Below are 18,071 nucleotides of genomic sequence, written 5' to 3' on the forward strand. Positions count from 1 at the left end.
GGGCAAGGACTTCATGTGTAAACCACCAAAAGCAATGGCAACAGAAACCAAAATTGACAAATGGGATCTAATTAAACTAAAGAGCTTCTGCACAGCAAAAGAAACTACCATCAGAGTGAACAGGCAACTTACAGAATGGGAGAAAATTTTTGCAATCTACCCATCTGACAAAGGGCTAATATTCAGAATCTACAAAGAACTTAAACATATTTACAAGAAAACATCAAACAACCCCATCAAAAAGTGGGCGAAGGATATGTGTAAATTCATTTCTATATTGCCATGATGTACGTAATTCTCAGTTGAGCAGAAATCACTGATGTCCGGGGCAGATTCCAGCTGAGACCCGCCTGTTCCCAGTCCAGAAGGTGCACTCATTCTCTAGGCAAACAGCCCCTCTGCAGGCGCCACCAGGGCCCTGACACCAGCAAGGCTTCCTCCAGTTCAGAGGACTGAGCCCTGCAGTCAGCCCCTCTTTTCAGCCCTGTGCTGATGAACAGCCCTGGACCCTGAAGGCCAGGCTTTCCTTCTCTGCTTCAGCTGCAAACACGGAATCTAAGGAAATAGAGAGGGACCCCTGCTGGGGGCAGCCCCTGGGTCTGGGGAGAAAAGCCATCTGAATGCCACCCTCTGCCCAGCCCCTCGCTGACGCTCAGGCCCCCTGCCCACCCCAAATGGCCCCTCCCCTCCCTCGGGACTGTGCATCCTCTCCCAAGGTTCTCCATCCACACTCCCCCAGGCCCCTCCAGAGTGGGGTCCGGGGCCTGCACCCACCCTCTGAACACCTGCCCTGCCCTCGTGCTTTACAGTGGGTTCTCACAGCGGCCTTAGTGTTCATCCTTCCCCACAGGGCTGTAAGCACAGTCTTTCATGAAACATTCACATACACATACATACCTGTATGATCATATGCAGGGGTGTGATCATGGCGCGTGGGCCTAGGTGAGCCGCACAGTGCGAGCGTGTGGCGTTTTATACAGATTGATCATGGCCCGTGGGCCTAGGTGAGCCGCACAGTGCAAGCGTGTGGCGTTTTATACAGATTGATGCACGCTCCATATTTACACTCATCTAAAAAGTGTACACCTATGCACACACACAAAATGTCGATGTATACGTAAATCATTATGAATATGTGAGATAACACCTACCTCTCTGCATCCCACATTTCCCAGCCACATGGCTTTGTGGAATCCCCTCCACACCAGCGGTTGAAACTCCAGCCCCTCTGCCCAGTGGGTGCAGGACCCCCGTGGTAGGGACACTCCACCCAGTGGTGCAGGACCCTATAGTAGGGACATTCTCCCCAGTAGGTGCGGGACCCCATGTTAGGGATGTTCTGTCCAGTGGGTGTGGGACCCCATGATAGGGACGCTCTGCCTGGTAGATGCAGGACCCCACAGTAGGGACGCTCTGCCTGGTGGGTGCAGGACCCCATGATAGGGACGCTCTGCCTGGTGGGTGCAGGACCCCACAGTAGGGATGCTCTACCTGGTGGGTGCAGGACCCCACAGTAGGGACACTCTGCCTGGTGGGTGCAGGACCCCACGGTAGGGATGCTCTGCCTGGTGGGTGCGGGACACCACGGTAAGGACGTGCAGGACCCCATGGTAGGGACACACCATAATTTCCTCTTTCAAGAATGAGCATTCATTTTGTTTCCATGTTTTTTGTCGTATGGAAAACATGCTGCAAACCCCACTTTCTTGTGTATCTTCAGTTTCATCGCCGTTACCATATTGCCATCAAGGAGCTGGTGGCAGAGCACACAGGTTGGGGGAAGAATGTTTGTCAGGTCCGCTGGGTCTGTAGCGGTGTTTAAGTTGGCTTTTTCCTCATTGACTTTCTCTGGATGGTCTGCCCGTGACTGTACAGTTCTGGAGTCTCCTTTATTTTCGTATAGGAGTTCTGGAGTCTCCTATATTTTCGTATTCTATTTCTCCCTCTGGATCTGTCCATGTTTGCTCTACAGTCATGTACCACATAATGCCATTTTGGGCAAAAATAGACGGCATACGCATCAGTGGCTTCATCAGATTATAACAGCACAGTTTAACCATTCCTTTTCTAGGCTTAGATATGTTTAGATACTGTTGATGCAAGAAAAGAAGTCAAGCTTTGAAGGCATTTAAACCAGTGTTATTCAGAAGTCTTTCTGAGGACTCCAGACCGAGTCCTCCAGGCTGGGAGCAGCCCCTTGGCAAGGTCCTGTCCAACTGCCCCGCACAGGGTGTCAGTGCACTGCGGAGATGCAGGTGGTGGGGTTCAGGACACAGTCACGTTGAACCTGCTCAGAAGTTCCCTGAGAGCAGAATCGCATCGGCATTTGTGCAGGAGGACATCAGGTGGTAGATCGCACAGGCACAATCACTAACTCACAGGCGTTGCCTTGTGCAGGAAAGACATGGAACGCAGTGACTCGGGCGGGAGATGTGGGCGTGGCGTGTGCTCTGCCCTGTTTTGTCTTCAAAGCATCTTTGGAGCACTGCACACAGGGACTTTGTGAAATTACGCTGGCAAGCAGAAATGAGCAAACAGGGCTCCTTAGGTTTGACACTTTGTCTCACAACACACAAATGCTCAGCATTGTGTTCCGGTTGTCTCCAGGATTCAGTAGTCACGAGCTGTGCAGGTGTGTGGCCCAGGAGCAACAGGCTCCAGCCTCCAGCCTGGGTGTGTGGCCGGCTAAGCCATCTAGGTTTGTGTCAGTCACTCCGTGATGTTGGAAGAATGACAGAATCACCTAATGAGGCATTTCTCAGAAGGGAACACCGTCACTAAGCGACACAGGACTCTAGGTAGGTGTTCCGACGTTGGGGCATATAGACACGGGCACACGCCACATTGACACTCACCTAAAAAGCATGTGTCTCTGCACACACAGGAACACAATGGCTATTTGACGTGTATATAAATAGATAATGTCAGAAACACACACCTCTCTGCATCCTACCTCACATCTATGCATGGCTGTGTGGTCTTCTTCCCTTCTTCTCCACCAGCAACGGATGGTGTTTCATCACTCTGAAAACATTTACCCCTCCAGTGAGTAGAAACTGATATTTTGCTGTCTTCGCTGACATCTCGCCTGCTTCTCGTGGTTGTGAGCCCCTCTAGATAACTTCCCAGCCACTTGGATTGGTTCTTCCGTAAACTGTTTCTTAAGCGTCCTGTGCCCATTTTCCCCTCACTTGTTGCTTTGTTGGTGCCACATAGCGGATGTTCTCTGCATCTGGTAAACATTAGCGCTTCCGCCCCCTGCCCATGGCCTGTGCTCCCAAACGCTCTGTCCAAAGCTGCCACTTCTCTCCCGTTCAGTTCACATCTCTGGGGAGAGACAAGGAAGCTCATGACACTAGAACGAGGTCTGGTAGGTTTGCCTCTGGAATTCCGAGTGACCTGGGACAAGTCACTCTGTCCAGTGAGAAGACAAGTATTTCTACAAGGTACAGGAACTTAGGACAGAGAGGGGAAGGCTAAGTACAAGGACACAGGGTTCCTGGGACCCACAGGCTTGCTAATAATCATCAACGGCGAATACCCAGGCAGCGCTTGGACTACTGTGCAGGGCACTGCCAGAGCATTTCCGAGCATTTCCCACAGGAGCTCGCTGACCCCCACCCCCACCCCTACCAGGACGCCCCACAAGGCATCATTATGACCCCACCTTACAGCTCAGGCACAGGGAAATTCCAAACCACCCAGAGGCAGCTAGGCTTAGGTCGAGTCCCAGGGCCCCCGTTAACCAGTCTCTCTCTCTCTCTCTCTCAAACACACACTTCCTGACCAGGTAGTGCATCCCAGATGTGTTCAAGCTCCTGCCTTTGGGTGGCGTGGCACTGCCCACATCGGGCCATGTCTGCTCACCCTCCAATTGCAAGGTGCTACTGTTCAGAAATTTGTGTCCCCTCAAAATTCACATCGAATCCTCACCCCCAACCCCCAGGTGATGGTGTTAGGAGGTGGGACCTCTGGAGGGTGATTAGGTCATGGTGGCAGAGCCCTCATGAGTGGGATCAGCGTCCGTACAGGAGAGATCTGAGAGAGACCCCATGCCTCTTCCACAGCAAGGCACCACCTAACAGTCACCAGGCTCAGTGCCCTTGGGGTGGCTTTCTCTTCTCTCCAAAAGATCCCAGGATTCCGTCATTTTCAAAGTCCCTCTGTTGTTGCTTGTTTACACTTAAGAAATGCCTGCTGAGCACCTTGACAAAGGGACCAGGCATCCCTTGATCAGGGTTGCTCTGCCTTGCTCAGCCAGCTGAGCAACCCTCCCTGGGTTCACTGCCCCCCAAGTGACAGCCATCTCTGATGGCAGGCCACTCACACCCCCTCGAAAATCACCCAGGAACCATTAAAACCATTCAAGACATACTTGAGAGTAGTATTTTGGGACTAATTGGAGGCAATGATTATTCACACAAAACCTGCGCTGTGTGGCCAAGACGATGCCACCAAGGTGTGCTGAGAGTCCGGGTGCTGATCCAGGGCTGGACGCGGGCAAAGCGCACAGCTCGCGGAAGGTGGGTGAATCACAGACCTTCCTCAAGCCTTTCCCTTGGGACACAGTCCCCTTTGCCACCCCGGGAGGCGTGTTACCAGAGATATAGTGTGGAGACTGCTGGAACCACGGTGGAGAAAGAAACTGTTGTGGAGAAAGATTTTCTAGGCCCAAGAAGCCAGTGGGCAGGCAGAAACAGGAAGTAGTTGAGTCCAGGGATCTTTGAGCCCTGGGGCCAGCTGTCCTTCTGTGAGCCTTCCAACAAATTCCTCTCTTGCGTGGATTTTAATGGACAGTGCTTCCTTCTTTTCTCACAGAAGCGTCTTCTCCAGGACCCCAGAAGGCTCCCTCGCCCTCGGCCGATTCTGCTCCAAGACGCAGGCAGGCATTCCCCGCAGAGCTGTGCTGCCTTGCTGAGGTTCATTATCTGGCCGGCAGCTGAGCCTGCGGTCCCCCAGCAGCTTTCTAAATGTGGCAGGGATCGGTATAGAGGTCTCTGTGATGAAGGCGATCAGGTATAAAAACCGAGAAAATACCTCTTTGTCAGTGTAGGTGAAGACACATCACTGACAATGGCTGGAGTTTTGCCACGGGAGTGGGCATGGCTGGGCCCGTCAGCTGCAGTCCAATCACCCAGGTCATCACCCTTCCTGACAGCCTCATGGTGACAGCCGAGTCACAGGGAGATGAGGAAGAAAAACAGGTGGCAATGCTCGTGGCCTCATGGTATTGAAGAAGCTGCAAGGATTCTGTGAAGGCAAAGGGAGGTCTCCTAGAGCCCACACAGGCCTCAACATGTGCAGAAGACACTGACATGCACACATGTGCAGACTGCTATTCACAGAGCAGCTTAGACCAGGCAAACTTAAATTCTACGGCCCACACAGGAGCTTCTGGGGCTCACAGGCCTTGGTCTAGAAGGGGTGTGCCCGTCTGCACTCTGCCTGAGTTCCTCTGCAGCAGCTCTCTTCTTCACCTGGGATCATTCCTTCCTGCTGAAGGCCAGAGGCTGACATCCCCATTCACCAAGGAGGAAACAGAGGCCCAAAGAAACATTTTTGGTTTTGTTTAGAGACAGGGTTTCTGTGGCCCAGGCTGGAGGGCAGTGGTGCGATCATCGCTCACTGCAATCTTGAACTCCTGGGCTGAAGTGATCCTCCTGCCCTAGCCTCCCAAATAGCTAGGACTATAGGCACGTGCCACCATGCTCAGCTCATTTTTTTAATTTTTATATAGAGAGGGGGGTCTCGTTCTGTTGCCCAGGTTGGTCTCAAACTCTTGGCCTCAAGTGACCCTCCCGCCTCACCCTCCCCAAGAGCTGGGATTACAGGAGTGAGCCACTGTGCCCAGCCCTCCAAAGAAAGGAACGGATTCAGCAGGAGCCTGCAGCTCGCTGGCAGTGGTGTTTGCCACTGGCCAGTCTGAGTGTAGCCACAGCCCTTACCACTGTGTACTGCAGGCCCTGTGGGACTGCGATAAACCTCAGCTGAGGGGGAACTGCAGGGTAACCACCTGATCACGACAGAATTCACCCAAATACCTAGTTGTTCCCCACAGAGCCCTCCATGCCTGCTTTGAGGAATCCACTCATGAAACTGTAAAAACAACTCTCACGAAATGAATTGCAAGAGCATAGCACTGAAAAACCCCACCCTCTCCAAGTGCAGACGGCGTGCACGCCTGGCCGCTGGAAACCCTGCTCCTCGCCTGCAGATAAGCCACGTGGGTCTCAGAAACAAAGCGGCAGCCTCAATGTGCGGCCCAGTGCAGACCTTCTTACAGAGATGCACTTCTCACCTCTTCCGACACCACAGGCCGCTCTGCTGCCTTCCCACGGACCCCGTGCTCCGACTGCCCTCGCCGCAGTGCGGGAACCATGGAGGACTGCTGGCTTGTCCTGGGCAGTCCTGAGCTGCTGAGCCCCAACAGAGGACAGGAGCTCCATCAGGATGACAGGGTGGAAATCCACTCACCACTCATGAGAAAAAGAGGCAGAGCTGACATTCGGTTCTGCTTAAAATCTCACCTGGCCTCCAGTACAAATGTCTCTTCTGTAAACATGACAAGGTGACACCCTTCAGCGGGTTCCCAGTAGCGGGGGCAGCAGGTCCCTCCACTGAGGGGCTTTAACTCTGAAAATGGGAACTGCTGAAGTCCTGGGCCTGGGCGTCTCCTGGCCTGAGAAACACTCTTCACTTCGAGATGGATGTCAAACAGCAACTTCGCTGCTTTACTGCCAGTATCGACTACTGAGCTGGGCCTACAGGAAACAAGACCCCTCTTCCCACATGGGCGTTACACTCTCCTTTGAAATGGACCAATGTGCATTTCCACGTAGAAGGCGTCTCCTGCAGTCGCATCCTGTCGTCCTAGTTCTTAAGCCTAGGGGCAGCTGCCCTGACGTGGAGGCCAGAGGACAGCATAAGGACGACTGTGCTGACAGACACACACAGTGGGAACCTGCCCACACAGCAGAGGGGCGGCCCTGTGGCAAGGTCCTCCAAGTGCTGTCAGCAGGCCCAGCTGTGCACGGGCCGCGCTGCCTCCTGCTCCAGCACATACAGCACCTTAACACAAGGTATCTGCTACCAGACAAATGTGGTTCTCTCAGCGTGCTGACAGATGCACGCACATGCATGCACACACAAACACACAGAGACTTTTAGGGACTGCAACATTCACTCATAAGTGCAAGAAAGAGATCACTCCACATGTGACATTGCTTTCTTTTAATTGGAGTGAGGACAAAACCTGATCCCATTCAGAGATGAACAGAACCATCTAGGTCGTTAAGAACAGTCTTATCTTTCTGGTTAACCAGGTCCTAAATTCAAGGGATTTCCACGTGTTCTTTAAAACCACCTGAAACTGTCCTGCGCAGGCTCACACTGCGGCTCTGTACCAAGGGCTTGGCCCCACCTGCAGCCAGAGGGCATCTCACTGGATGTCATCATCATCAAAAAGATCTTCAAAATCTAGGGAAATAAGCAAAACCACGTAGTTACACATACAAGGGTAAGGGCTGAAGAAATCACTTCAGAATGAATTATATAGTAGTCCAAAATACAGAGATAATCGTCAATGATCCAATGAAATAAAAGACTTTTCCCGTAACAGACTTTCAGTTTCAGCCAACCAGGGCTCGTACATGTAGTCCAAGGGGACAGTGTTGGCTAGAGTGCTTTCTAGCTTTCATTTAAAAGACAATCCTAAGAAAATGCATGCAGGGCTGTTCTGAGTCCCACGGACACCACCGCACAGCCACAACTCAGCACTCAGGACACGCCAGTGCCGTGTCTGCACCCACGAGTGCACGGGCACCCAAGATGCTGCCCTCGCTGCCGGGGCCGGGGAGAGATGAAGCTGGGAGGCACGTGCTGGGTCCTTGAGGGCAGAGGGAAAGCAGCCGGCTGCCGCTGTGAGCATGAGAAAGCCGGGCTAGGCTGCAGAAAGGTGACGCCTCCAGTAAGGGAGCGTGAATGATACTCAAGCCTGAGAAACACCTGCTAAGGCCCATTCTCACTGGAAGAAACGCAGCAAACACGTAGTGCCCTGCTTTGGGTCATCAAAATCAGGCCCCCCAGGAAAGATTTTGTCCTTCTGTTTAGTCTTCTGTGTTTTTCAAATTCCCTACTACAGGCAATCATCACTTTCACAATGGGAGGTGAAAATACAACTAAAAGCCCACTCACATGTACTGTGCACTGAAAATGTGCAGTATGAATTATGAACTAGAAAGATGAGGTTCAACTCCTGGAGGGTCAGAGCGAAGAGCCAGGAGCCTGCTGGCACCACAGCATCCAGCCTTCCTGGGGAGGGTGGCGTCCCTGAGGCATCTCTGGATACTGCAGAGGGTCCCGACGCTCCCCAGCCACACTGATGCACCCCCACATCCTCACTGCCTCCCGACTGCTGGTTGTGGTTCGCCACTAGGAGCACTTTTGCGCAGTCCTGGGCCTGGCTGACTCCACACCTTCCGACCTCTGCTCTGCTGCCCCCTCTGGAGAAACCTCCCTCTGCTGTGCTCCCGGAAACAATGCCGTCCACGCTTTGCCAGGGCTCTTGTCACAGTCCAGCCCCTGCCTGCTGACTTGTCTGGACCCACAATTTTGTAAGACATGGCGAGGGAAGAGAGAGTGTCTCTTTCGTGGCTAGAACCCTGGTGCCCAGGGTGTAGCAGCCCAGCAAAACCCATCTGTTTGACGAGTAAAAAGGACTTAGCAAAAGCCCCATCCACAGCCCACAGAGGTCTCTCAAAGTAAATGGCTTCTTGAACACATGGGGTTGTCACAACCTGATGGGACAGTGAGTGCTTTGTGAACTTAGTGGGTGGGCAGGCAGGGGACACAGAGCTCTCCTGTGTTCCCTCCCTGACCGGCCGTGGCTCAAAGGCAGACACGCGCCCACAATGCTCAGGTTGCTGGGCGCTCACCTGACGGGTAGGGCCTGGGTCCCTCTCAGAGATGCTTTCCCGTCAGGATTCAAGGGCTGACTCTGGAAGTCATGTGAACTCAAACACTAGAACACAGCAATCGCCTCTAACCAATGGGCTGGCAGAGGATAAATGGGACTTTGAAGGAGATCATCAAAATGCAAGCGTGTGGTGCCAGCATTAGCAACTGCCCAATCCTGCCCACGTGAAAAGCTTCAAAGCCGCCCTGGTGAGCTGGTGTTTTTGCAAAGCAGCTTTGGAGAGCGCTCTGCAGCTTTGTACAATTTGTTCCCTCTGAAGGCAACACCCTTCTCCCACCTCGCTCTGGCATAAAGAATTGAAATAAATGCTATTCAGTTCTCCAGGCTCATCTCAAATGTCATCTGCCCCAGTTCTGACTCCAGTTGGTAGCAGCAAGAATGCTGCCTCAGGGGCATGGCCAGGCACCCTGGGAAAGCCTGCACCCCAACTCAGCAGCTTGGCTGCTCCCCTCAGGCAATGGCTGGCTGACAGTAAGCCTGATGAAGCAGCAGGGACTCAGGATGGCAGGGGGTCTCTGGTAAGTTAGAAACCGATGTGGCAAGCTCACGTCCTAGCTGTTAACTAGTAACAAGAGCTTTCTGTAGAGGCAAGCACCATGGATTAAACCAGGATGAAAAATGCCACCTCACTCTCTGGAGTAAGAAACCTATCTTATTTACTTATGATTTGAACCCTTAGTAAAGGTTAATATCATCTATAGGAATAAGGCCTGAAGAAATCAGAAGAGAATGAGAAATATTCCCTCTAGCAGGTCTGAAGATGTTACAGAAAATTTGCTTTTCACTGTTTATTTGGTTTACCCATGTTTTTGGTAATTAGCACTGAAGCCCTTAAATCAAGAGGAAAACACATCCTGCGTCCTGATTTCAGAGCTGGGCAAGAGCTGGAGTATGGCTGTCCCTCTGCAAAGGCAGCTGAGGGCATGAGAACCCAGGCAGGCAAACACAGGTGGGCTGGGAGAGGAAAGGAAACCGGCTACCCAGAGAGGGCGGAGACAGGGAGACAGACAGGGTTCCTACGGCCGTGTGTGGGGTGAGGGGCCAGACCTGGCTACAGTCTGAGGTGTCCGCAGGCACATGTAACACGCATGCCAGAGCTCAAACTCAACTACTGGGCTGCAAGCTGGGAATAATTTCATGCTACTTTTCTCCTGAAAAATAAGGCTGCCTGCCAGTGGCCGCAGCCCGTGTCATCGCTCCACAGAGGCTGCACTGCATTCTGAGAGGAGCGCAGGGGCTCTACCACCTTATGATCCAAATTATTCATGTCACCAAGTTGCTTCACTGCCTTCACCTAGAGAAGAAATATTCAGATTAAATCTGGCATCCCATTCCAAGCATCCTTACCATTAAAAAAGTCTGCATGAACGGCCTTTTCATTGGCTGCCAAGTCCATCAAGAGCCCGGTGCTGCCTCCCGCCTGGGGAATGGAAAGGCAAGGTTATGTCAGGTGCGTTTTCCGAAAGAACAGGTGATAAGTGCATTGCAGGGCCGCTACCCCCACAAAAAAAGAAGATGGGTGAGGGGAAACAGGCTCAAGTTGGAGTCAACATTTTAGTTCCAGACACAGGAATGTGTATTGGGGGGAGGGGGAGGAATTCAAAGGAATGATTTTTAAGGTCTCTCAAGGGCTTCTGTTCCTTGATTCCTGTCTGCCTTTAAAAAAGAAAGCTACCACTGACCTAAGCACCACTACTTCTCTGTGCCCCTCAAGGAGAGCTTTCCGATCCCTCGCCGGACATCGCCAGAGGCCACAAACATGCGAAATTGAGCCCATCGCCTCCACTCAGGATCCCTTCCCTCTCTCTTCTGGGAATGAAACCACTTCCCCGAGGAAACTGACCTGCTCTGCCTCTGAGGTTCTGGTGCCCGGCTGCTATCATGGACCGTCCACTGCCACAACTCCACGGCAGTGGAAAAACCATGTCACAACCCAAGCTGGGCAATCTGAAGCCCTCAGGATTTTGGATCCTGTTTAGAGTCAACCGGTGACAGAGGGAGCAGATTCCTCTGACAGCAGCACCCTGGACAGCTGGCCACAGGTCCTGCTGCTGCCCTGGCCCCAGCATTCACAAGGCCGCTTGCTCAGACCTGCCCTGATCCCCACGTAGCTGCATGCCCTTGTTCCCTTTCAGACACTCTCAGAAAAGCCAGGACGCTCAGCCTCCTCCCCTGGCTTCTCAGCCTCCCTCCCTGTCCCCATCAGCACAGTAAGCCACGCGCATTCTACCACTTAAAGCTTGTCCCTACCTCCATCTGCCTCATTCACACCCTCTTCAACTCTCCTGTTCTCCCTGCTCCCATTTTTCTACCCTCTCACCCGTAAATGCTGCCACCCTACAGAGCAAGTCGGAGCCTCTCACTCCCCACTGTAAAGCCCTCCGGTGGCTCCACATCGCCTAGGACTGTGACTGTAAAACAGGACTGAGAAGCCTGGGTTTAATGGAAGTGCTTCGGGAGTGGGGTGCACAGAGCCACCCTCTTTAGCATGGTTCCAGATGGTTTCATGATCTGGGTAGGGAGAGAGTCCCTACCCACTGTCTCCCCTCTCTCTGGCACTGCACGCTCAACCATGTTAAACGACACAACATTCCCTTCCCTTGGTGAGCCAGTCGGCATCCCCCAACCCAGGGCTCTGCTCCTGCCGGGCCTTCGTCCCCCACTACCTGGCAAACACCAATGCGTCCCCCAGCATTTGGCCACAGAGTCGACTCCTCAGCTGTACCTTTGCTGAGCCCCCTCAAAGCCCTGAGGGTCCATCCGTCGGTGCGCCTTCGGCTTTCTATGACACCTGGTATTTGCAATCAGCCGCTCTGCCATGCTATTACCTCCACAAGCACAAGGGCTGCCTCTGACCACCTCTGTAGCCCCTAAGCTTTGAGAAAGAGCACATAAGGCCCTGACATGTAGGAGCTGGCCTGCCAATCTGAGCTAGGCTGTGGTGCTCTCCTGCTGACCATAAACCATCTCAGAACGCTCACATCAGACAAGGTCACTCTGTGAACACAATAGAGACCAACAAAACCCCAAGACGACTGTATAATCCTGTATAACTAAAAAGAAGAACGAGGCCACTACGCAAAGCACATAAATGCCAGACGTCTCCTTTTCCGCTCCGACAGGAATGACGGCTGCTCCAGTCTTCCCTCATTCTAGTTAAGATTAAGAGGCCCAATCGGAGAATTATCCTCGCTTCCAAGGCACAGCAAAGCCCACTTTCTTCCCCCAAATCCCCTAACACGAGCTCAAATCCCACACGAGGTTGATTCCCCACCCGCGTTATGGAGACGCACCGCGGGCCCCCATGGGGTGCTGCAGCCATCGAAGAGCAGCAAACGCAACTCCTCTGACCACGGGTGTGTTCCCGGGGGCCTTGGGGGCACCCAGCAGGCACTCAACCCTCAGGCTGCGCCTCCTGGTCCCCCGGGCTAGGGCACACGCTTCCCGCCGCGGTCGGTCGCCGCCTTTCACCAGGTGCTCGGAGAAACCGGGATTTGCTCTCCGCGGGGCAGGGAGCCCGGGAGCCGCGCCCATCGCCCACCCGCCCGGCCTCCCCTCCCCGGGACCCGCGCACCAGGACGCCGCCCTTCCGCTCCCCCTTCCCCGCTCCCCACGCTCGGAGACTCCCGCCGGGCCCGTGCCACCTCGTCCAGGTCCACGTAGGGCCCGGCGCCCTCGGGGAACATCTCGTCTACCGCCGGCTTCATCTCGGGGCCGCGGCGCTCTAGGCTCACTTCCGGCCTCAGAGCCGCTTCCGGCGCGCGCCACATGGCAGATCTAGACGCCGGAGGACCGCGCCTCTGTGGTGCCCGCCCGCTGGGGTGCTCCCGGCCGCCGGCGCGTCCGCGGCACCGGCGTTTGTCTTTGCGCTGGCGAGGGCGGGCGTCTGCAACGCCTCTGATGGGCGGCCCGGCGGCCACGGGGAGAAAAGGCCGCCAGCAATGGGAGCAGTGCCTGCAGAGCACGCCTCCGACCAGAGGCCAGATCCAGAATAAAGAAGGAGCCTCAGACTCTGCCGCAAAGACGGCCGGGGTCACAGGAGCCCAGGGCTTGACCTCCAGACGTTTGTCTGAAGAAGACACACTCGCGGCCAGTGAGCAGATGAAGAGGTGAAAGCAAACCAGGGCCCCACGGCCGCTGCACCCCTGGGACGCCCAGAGTCAAAAAAACAGCAAAACACGGGTGGAAGGGTGCGCGGCACACGGGGCCCCTCGCACCGCGGCGGGGAGTGAGACAGGGGGGCAGGTCCCAGAAAAATCCAACACGGACACCCACGTGGCCCAGCACTCCCCTTCCGGGCACAAGCCCAGAGGACCAAAAGCCGAGGCTCCAAGGGGCGTCTTTACCCCACGTTCACAGCAGCGTTATTTATAATAAATGAAAAAGGGAAGCGTCCCCCGCTGTCCCTGCCCATCGATGGATACGTGCATAAGCAAATGTGGTCCACGCACACCGTGGAACATTACTCAGCCTTTAAAAGGAAGGGAATGCCGACACCTGCTGCCACGCGCAGGAACATTGAGGACGCTCTGCCGAGGGAAACGGGCCAGTCCTAAGACAAACACCGCATGATTCCACTCAGCCGAGGCCCCTAGAGGAGTCAAAGTCATAGAGACAGAAAGTAGAAGGGGGTTATCAGGGTCTGGGGAAGGGGAAATGGGGAGTTCGTGTTTAGTGGGGACAGAGTTTCAGCCTTGAAAGATGAAAAGGATCTGTAGAGGGCTGCTGGTGATGGCTGCACAGTTCCGTGAATGTGCTTAACGTCACTGAAATGTGGTTAAGATGGAAACAATTTGTGATGTTTTACCGTAATGAAAAAAAAAAAAAAATGTGACAGAAATGCGAGGGAAAGGAGAAGGAAAGGGGTAAGAGGAGGGAGAAGGTTGGAGGAAGAGAGGGAGAGAGGAAGAACAGGGGAGGGAAGGAGAGAGAGCAAGAGGTCCTGGAACTAGACTTTGCCAAAGATTCCTTGTTCAGCCAGACTTCGGTGGCCTCCTAACCTCCTCCCAGGCCCATCTGTGCACTGCATTGTCAGGTTCAGTTTTCGCAGAGAGCCCTGCTAAGTTGGTTTAGCCAGAGCCCCCCACCCTGGATATTGGATCGGGTTCCTGGTCCCCCAGCATCCCCAGGATGTCTGATGGCCCAGGCCTGTCTTCAGCGAAAGCCCTGCGGGGTCGGCCGAGCCAGCATCCTGTCCCGCACTGTGTTCCTCCCAGTCATTTGCCACCCGCGACCCCACCTGCTCCTCAGCCACAAACCCCCACTGCCTGTGCTGTTCCGAGCTGAGCCTGGTCTCCCTCCCCCACTGCAAGATCCCGTTGCAGTGGTCCCCACAGCCGTCTCCAGGGTTCAGAACAACTTCTGAAAAATTCCAATAATGTTTTCTTTAACAGGCCTTAGAGGAGGTGGGTTTGGGGGTTAGGCTGTAGAGAAGGGGAGTGGGGGGGCGGCATGGATGAGGGTGGTTCCAGGGACAGGAATTGAGCTGAAATGTGAGGGGTGTGTGTGGCCTGAAAAGGGGCCGCCTGGCCTGAGCGGACAGTGTGGGATGCAGGGAGAAGCTGGCAGTGGATATTGGGTGAGCCTCATGCCATGCCAATGTGCGTCACCCTGAAGGACCCAAGTGAAAGTCAGTCCGATGGAACAGGGGCTTGGCAGTGACTAAGAAGAGTGACCCATTAAGTCAAGGTCTTTACTAGCTAAGGGGTGGAGCTGTGGGTCTCCACGGTCTGCTTGTACACCCTACAGGGATGGGGGGCTCACCACCTGTGCAGAGGCCATCCTATTGCTGGAGGCCCATCCCTGAGACACCATCATGCTGCCTGCCCAGTCTTCCAGTGCCCCAGGGTGCCCCAGGTGAAGCCCCCTTCCTCCCAGCATCCTCAAAGCCTAGAGCCGTCCCTGGAAGACAGAGCCTGCCCAGGCCCCGCTGTCCCTGACGGATGACAGATACAGGTGGGGTTTCTCAGTTCCGTTTCCTGCTGCCTCCTGGGCACTGCTCCCAGGGGTGTGTCATGGTGTGGAGTCAGCCTAGCCCTGACTGTGGGTTTGCGTGCTGCCCAGCTTAGTGGCCCAGAGCGGGGGTGCCTGGACTAGAATCTAGCTACCCCCTAACCAGCTGTGTGACCTTAACAAGTCAGGCTGTGACCTCATGTCTCTGCCTCAGTTTCCTCACCCGTAATCTGGGGGAACTGCAGCGCCCCCCAGGATCATCGTGGGAAATGGATGAGTGAGAGACACAGAAAGCCAGTCCTGAGCCTGCCCAGGATATAAGATCCCTTGTTGATGCCAATGTGGATGGAAATGTTGCACATTTATGAAAGAGTTTATGAAAGTGCTCCCCAGGAATCAAAATAAAACCAGCTTCATTTGTGAAATAAAGTAAGTGGGGCCTGAGCGCAGCTGTCCTTGAAAGACAACCCACAACGCTGGTTGTGTATCTTCAGTCCGGAGTTTATTGAGCGTGAGACCAGGCCTGACTCCTGCAGGGGCCAGGTTTTTGCGGGGACTCCATGCCTGCGGAGGCCCGACCGAGTGCAGCCTGGCGGGGTGGGCGGGCACCAGGCTGGACACCATTCAGTCCTCCTGATAGGGAACATGGAAGCCCAGCGTGCTCCCCAGGGGAAAGTGCGCAAAGAAGGTTCGGGCCATGTCCTCGATCTGGGGGTAGGCCCCCAGGGCCTGGAAGTGCTGCACATAGTTCCAGAAGTCAGAGGTGGAGAAAGGCCAGTAGGGCATGGCCGGCAGCTCCGCGTAAGGGTCTGAAAGACACATGACACCTGCCTTGGGGGCTGTCCCCATGGTCCTGCCTGGAGACACCATCCTCGGAGGTCTCAAGGCAAGTGGATGGTTCCCAGCTCTACCCACAGTGATACAACCTTCCCAGAGTGGGGGCCTGAGCCCGTCCCCTCTCAGATCCTTGGGGATATCTGGTCTGGGAGACAGAGGAAGAAGAAGAAAGGGAAGAGAGGGAGGGGAAGGCCTGTCCTGTTTGAGGAAGGAGTTGTGTGGGGAGGGTGTGGGGCACCAGCAGCCACCTGCTGGGATTTCAGAACGGAGCACAGACACCCCACTCCGCTACCCCCCGTATAACCTGTCCTAAAGCTTGGGCAAGGGCAGCCCTGAAGATACTGGACTGAGCTAGGGCTCAGAGTTGGGAGGGCCTGGGGGCTGGAACCCAGGTCTGAGGGTGGGAATGTCAGGGGTCATGGGGCCCTGGCTCCCCCTGCCCAGTGTGTTCCCTGGTGGCTGGAGGGCAGGGTCCCAGCTGGAAGGAGCTCATAGACCCTCTGCTTGCACAGCTCCAAGCTGGCTCTTGAGGGCCATGTTTTCCATGCTTGGGCCTGAGCTGAGCCAGGGCCCCTGATGCGTCTTCTTGGGATAAGAAGCTGCTGCCCTCCCCAGCAGTTTCTCCCCGCTGCATACCAGTTACTTATGCAAATGAAAGGAAAGAAATTGGAGAACAGTACCTCCTTCCTCCTGCACAGGCTTGGCCCCTGCAAAGGAAGAGAAGAGCTGTCACCCAGGAGGACCACCCAGGTGCCGGTTGGGCCCACCCGACACCAGCTGCAGGGCTCTGAGGTTTCCCAGCAGCCTGGGGATGCGTGCGGGAGGGGAGAGAACAGGAGGGCTGTCGGGGGTCCTGGTGGCTGCCTCCCTCCAGAGCGGCCCCTCACCTGCAAGAGGCCCCAGTAGGAGGCAGAGGGCCAGCCCCGGCACCATGCAGGCCTGCATCTTCCCGGTGCTTCCTGATCTGCGACTCAGGCCCACCTGCAGCAGGATGAACCCCGGAAGGGCGAGACCACCCATCCGTCAGGGCCGGCTTCCTCTACCAGTCCCAGTGTGGGCAGCCCTGGGGAAAATGGCATGGATTTTAAAAAAAAATTCTTGCTGTTTTCCTAGCAATTTCCATTTCAGTGGTTTCAATCCACTATTTGGAGGTGAAATCCCTGCCTCAATTGGCCTTAATTTCCATGACTTAAGAAATTGCACCCCCTCCACTCTGCCTGGCCTCTCCAGAGCTTACCTTGTCTCTGCTCAGCTGGCTGTGCTGCCTGGATGGGCTCTGCTGCCAGCTCAAGGGTCCTCTTTATAGAAGGGCTACAGATGAGGAAGGACACGTCACCTGCCTGAACAGTCAAACTGAATATATTTCATCCCCACCGGAGGACCGTGGGCTCCTGTCGCCCTGCTGGCAGGCACAGAGTGTCAACTTCTGGGAATCTGATCCAAAGTTCAAACTGAGAGAAAAACATCTTGGCTCGGCCATTTCTGAAATTGTTAGGACTGAATTCAGCATTGGTACTTGAAACAAACCCAGTTTCCTCTCCGCAAGGAGCGATCCTACGTCCAATACCAGGGCTGGCTGAGATTTCCTCCCTCGTGAGAAGGAGCTGAATAATTCCAGCGCTGCTTCCACTTAAACCAGCAGGCAGGAGGAGCCCCCATCAGCGGGACCTGCCTGCAGGACGTCCACCAAGCAGAGCCACAGCAGAAAGTGTGGGGTCAAGATGGACTTCCGTCTCCAGGTGGGAGCTTCCCTGCGATCCAAAATGTCAGTCTGTAGGTGGGCAGGAGGCTGTCCCCACCATGGGACACCAGCAGCCAGCACCAAGGGTCTCTGTGGGCAGGGCCATTCTGACTACACAGCTGCCCCACTGACCACATCGGTCCCTGTGCTCACCTGTCTTTCCAGTACATACAGCCTCCTCCTGGTCCTGCTTCGTGGGGTCCCGCCACCCCACTGAATCAGGGGCCGAATTTGCTGTGGCAGTCTACCCTGTCATTCCTGGTCACCCTGGGGGCTGTTTAAGGACTCTGGGAAGCTCCTCACCCATGTGTCCCATGGTTCTGGAGTTCATCACAGTCTGCTCACATGTCCCCATCCAAATGATTAAGGGCTCATTTCTCCCCACACAATGCCATACATTTAACCAAAGATACCCAGAGAGGTGGTTAATTTAATTCAGATGGTAAGGCAGCCATCCACGGATTAGATTTTGGGTTTCCTTTTCAGAAATCTGGAGCCTGTGGCTACAGGAGGCAATGGATTCTTTCAGGGCAGTTGTATTCAGGGTCACCAAGAGCACCCAGGTCA

General features: G+C 54.7%; 2 protein-coding genes across 3 annotated transcripts; both read right to left on the reverse strand.

Moving 5' to 3' along the window:
* Positions 1–7,215: 7,215 nt before the first annotated feature.
* Positions 7,216–14,002, reverse strand: COPS9 (COP9 signalosome subunit 9). Of its 2 annotated transcripts, XM_008965638.5 has the most exons (3): positions 12,619–14,002; positions 10,322–10,394; positions 7,216–7,476 (listed from the first exon to the last, which is right to left on the reverse strand). In XM_008965638.5, exons 1-3 carry the CDS (start codon positions 12,742–12,744, stop codon positions 7,439–7,441), a joined length of 237 nt encoding a protein of 78 aa, XP_008963886.1. In that variant the 5' UTR covers positions 12,745–14,002; the 3' UTR covers positions 7,216–7,438. The 2 variants fall into 2 exon arrangements, with proteins under 2 accessions (XP_008963886.1, XP_063451421.1); XM_063595351.1 differs by lacking the exons at positions 7,216–7,476; positions 12,619–14,002 and adding an exon at positions 12,268–12,585 and having other exon boundaries at positions 10,316–10,394.
* A 1,233-nt stretch (positions 14,003–15,235) lies between these two features.
* OTOS (otospiralin) lies at positions 15,236–17,179 on the reverse strand. Its single transcript, XM_008965637.6, has 4 exons — positions 17,001–17,179; positions 16,651–16,826; positions 16,444–16,470; positions 15,236–15,735 (listed from the first exon to the last, which is right to left on the reverse strand). The coding sequence occupies exons 2-4, from the start codon at positions 16,781–16,783 to the stop codon at positions 15,551–15,553; spliced, it is 345 nt and encodes a 114-aa protein (XP_008963885.1). The 5' UTR covers positions 16,784–16,826; positions 17,001–17,179; the 3' UTR covers positions 15,236–15,550.
* Positions 17,180–18,071: the final 892 nt, after the last annotated feature.

This window comes from Pan paniscus, chromosome 13, assembly GCF_029289425.2.
Source record: "Pan paniscus chromosome 13, NHGRI_mPanPan1-v2.0_pri, whole genome shotgun sequence".
In the NCBI taxonomy this organism is placed as follows: domain Eukaryota; kingdom Metazoa; phylum Chordata; class Mammalia; order Primates; family Hominidae; genus Pan; species Pan paniscus.

Bases quoted from the DNA above. Each gene is read 5' to 3' on its own strand.
- OTOS (XM_008965637.6), bottom strand. From the start codon at position 16,783: ATGGGTGGTCTCGCCCTTCCGGGGTTCATCCTGCTGCAGGTGGGCCTG. The intron at 16,471-16,650 runs GTGAGGGGCCGC...CTTCCTTTGCAG, and splicing joins CCTACTGGGGCCTCTTGCAG to GGGCCAAGCCTGTGCAGGAG. The intron at 15,736-16,443 runs GTACTGTTCTCC...TGTGTCTTTCAG, and splicing joins GCCTGTGCAGGAGGAAGGAG to ACCCTTACGCGGAGCTGCCG.
- COPS9 (XM_063595351.1), bottom strand. From the start codon at position 12,508: ATGGGCGCGGCTCCCGGGCTCCCTGCCCCGCGGAGAGCAAATCCCGGT. The intron at 10,395-12,267 runs GTGCGTCTCCAT...TCCATTCCCCAG, and splicing joins GCACCCCATGGGGGCCCGCG to GCGGGAGGCAGCACCGGGCT.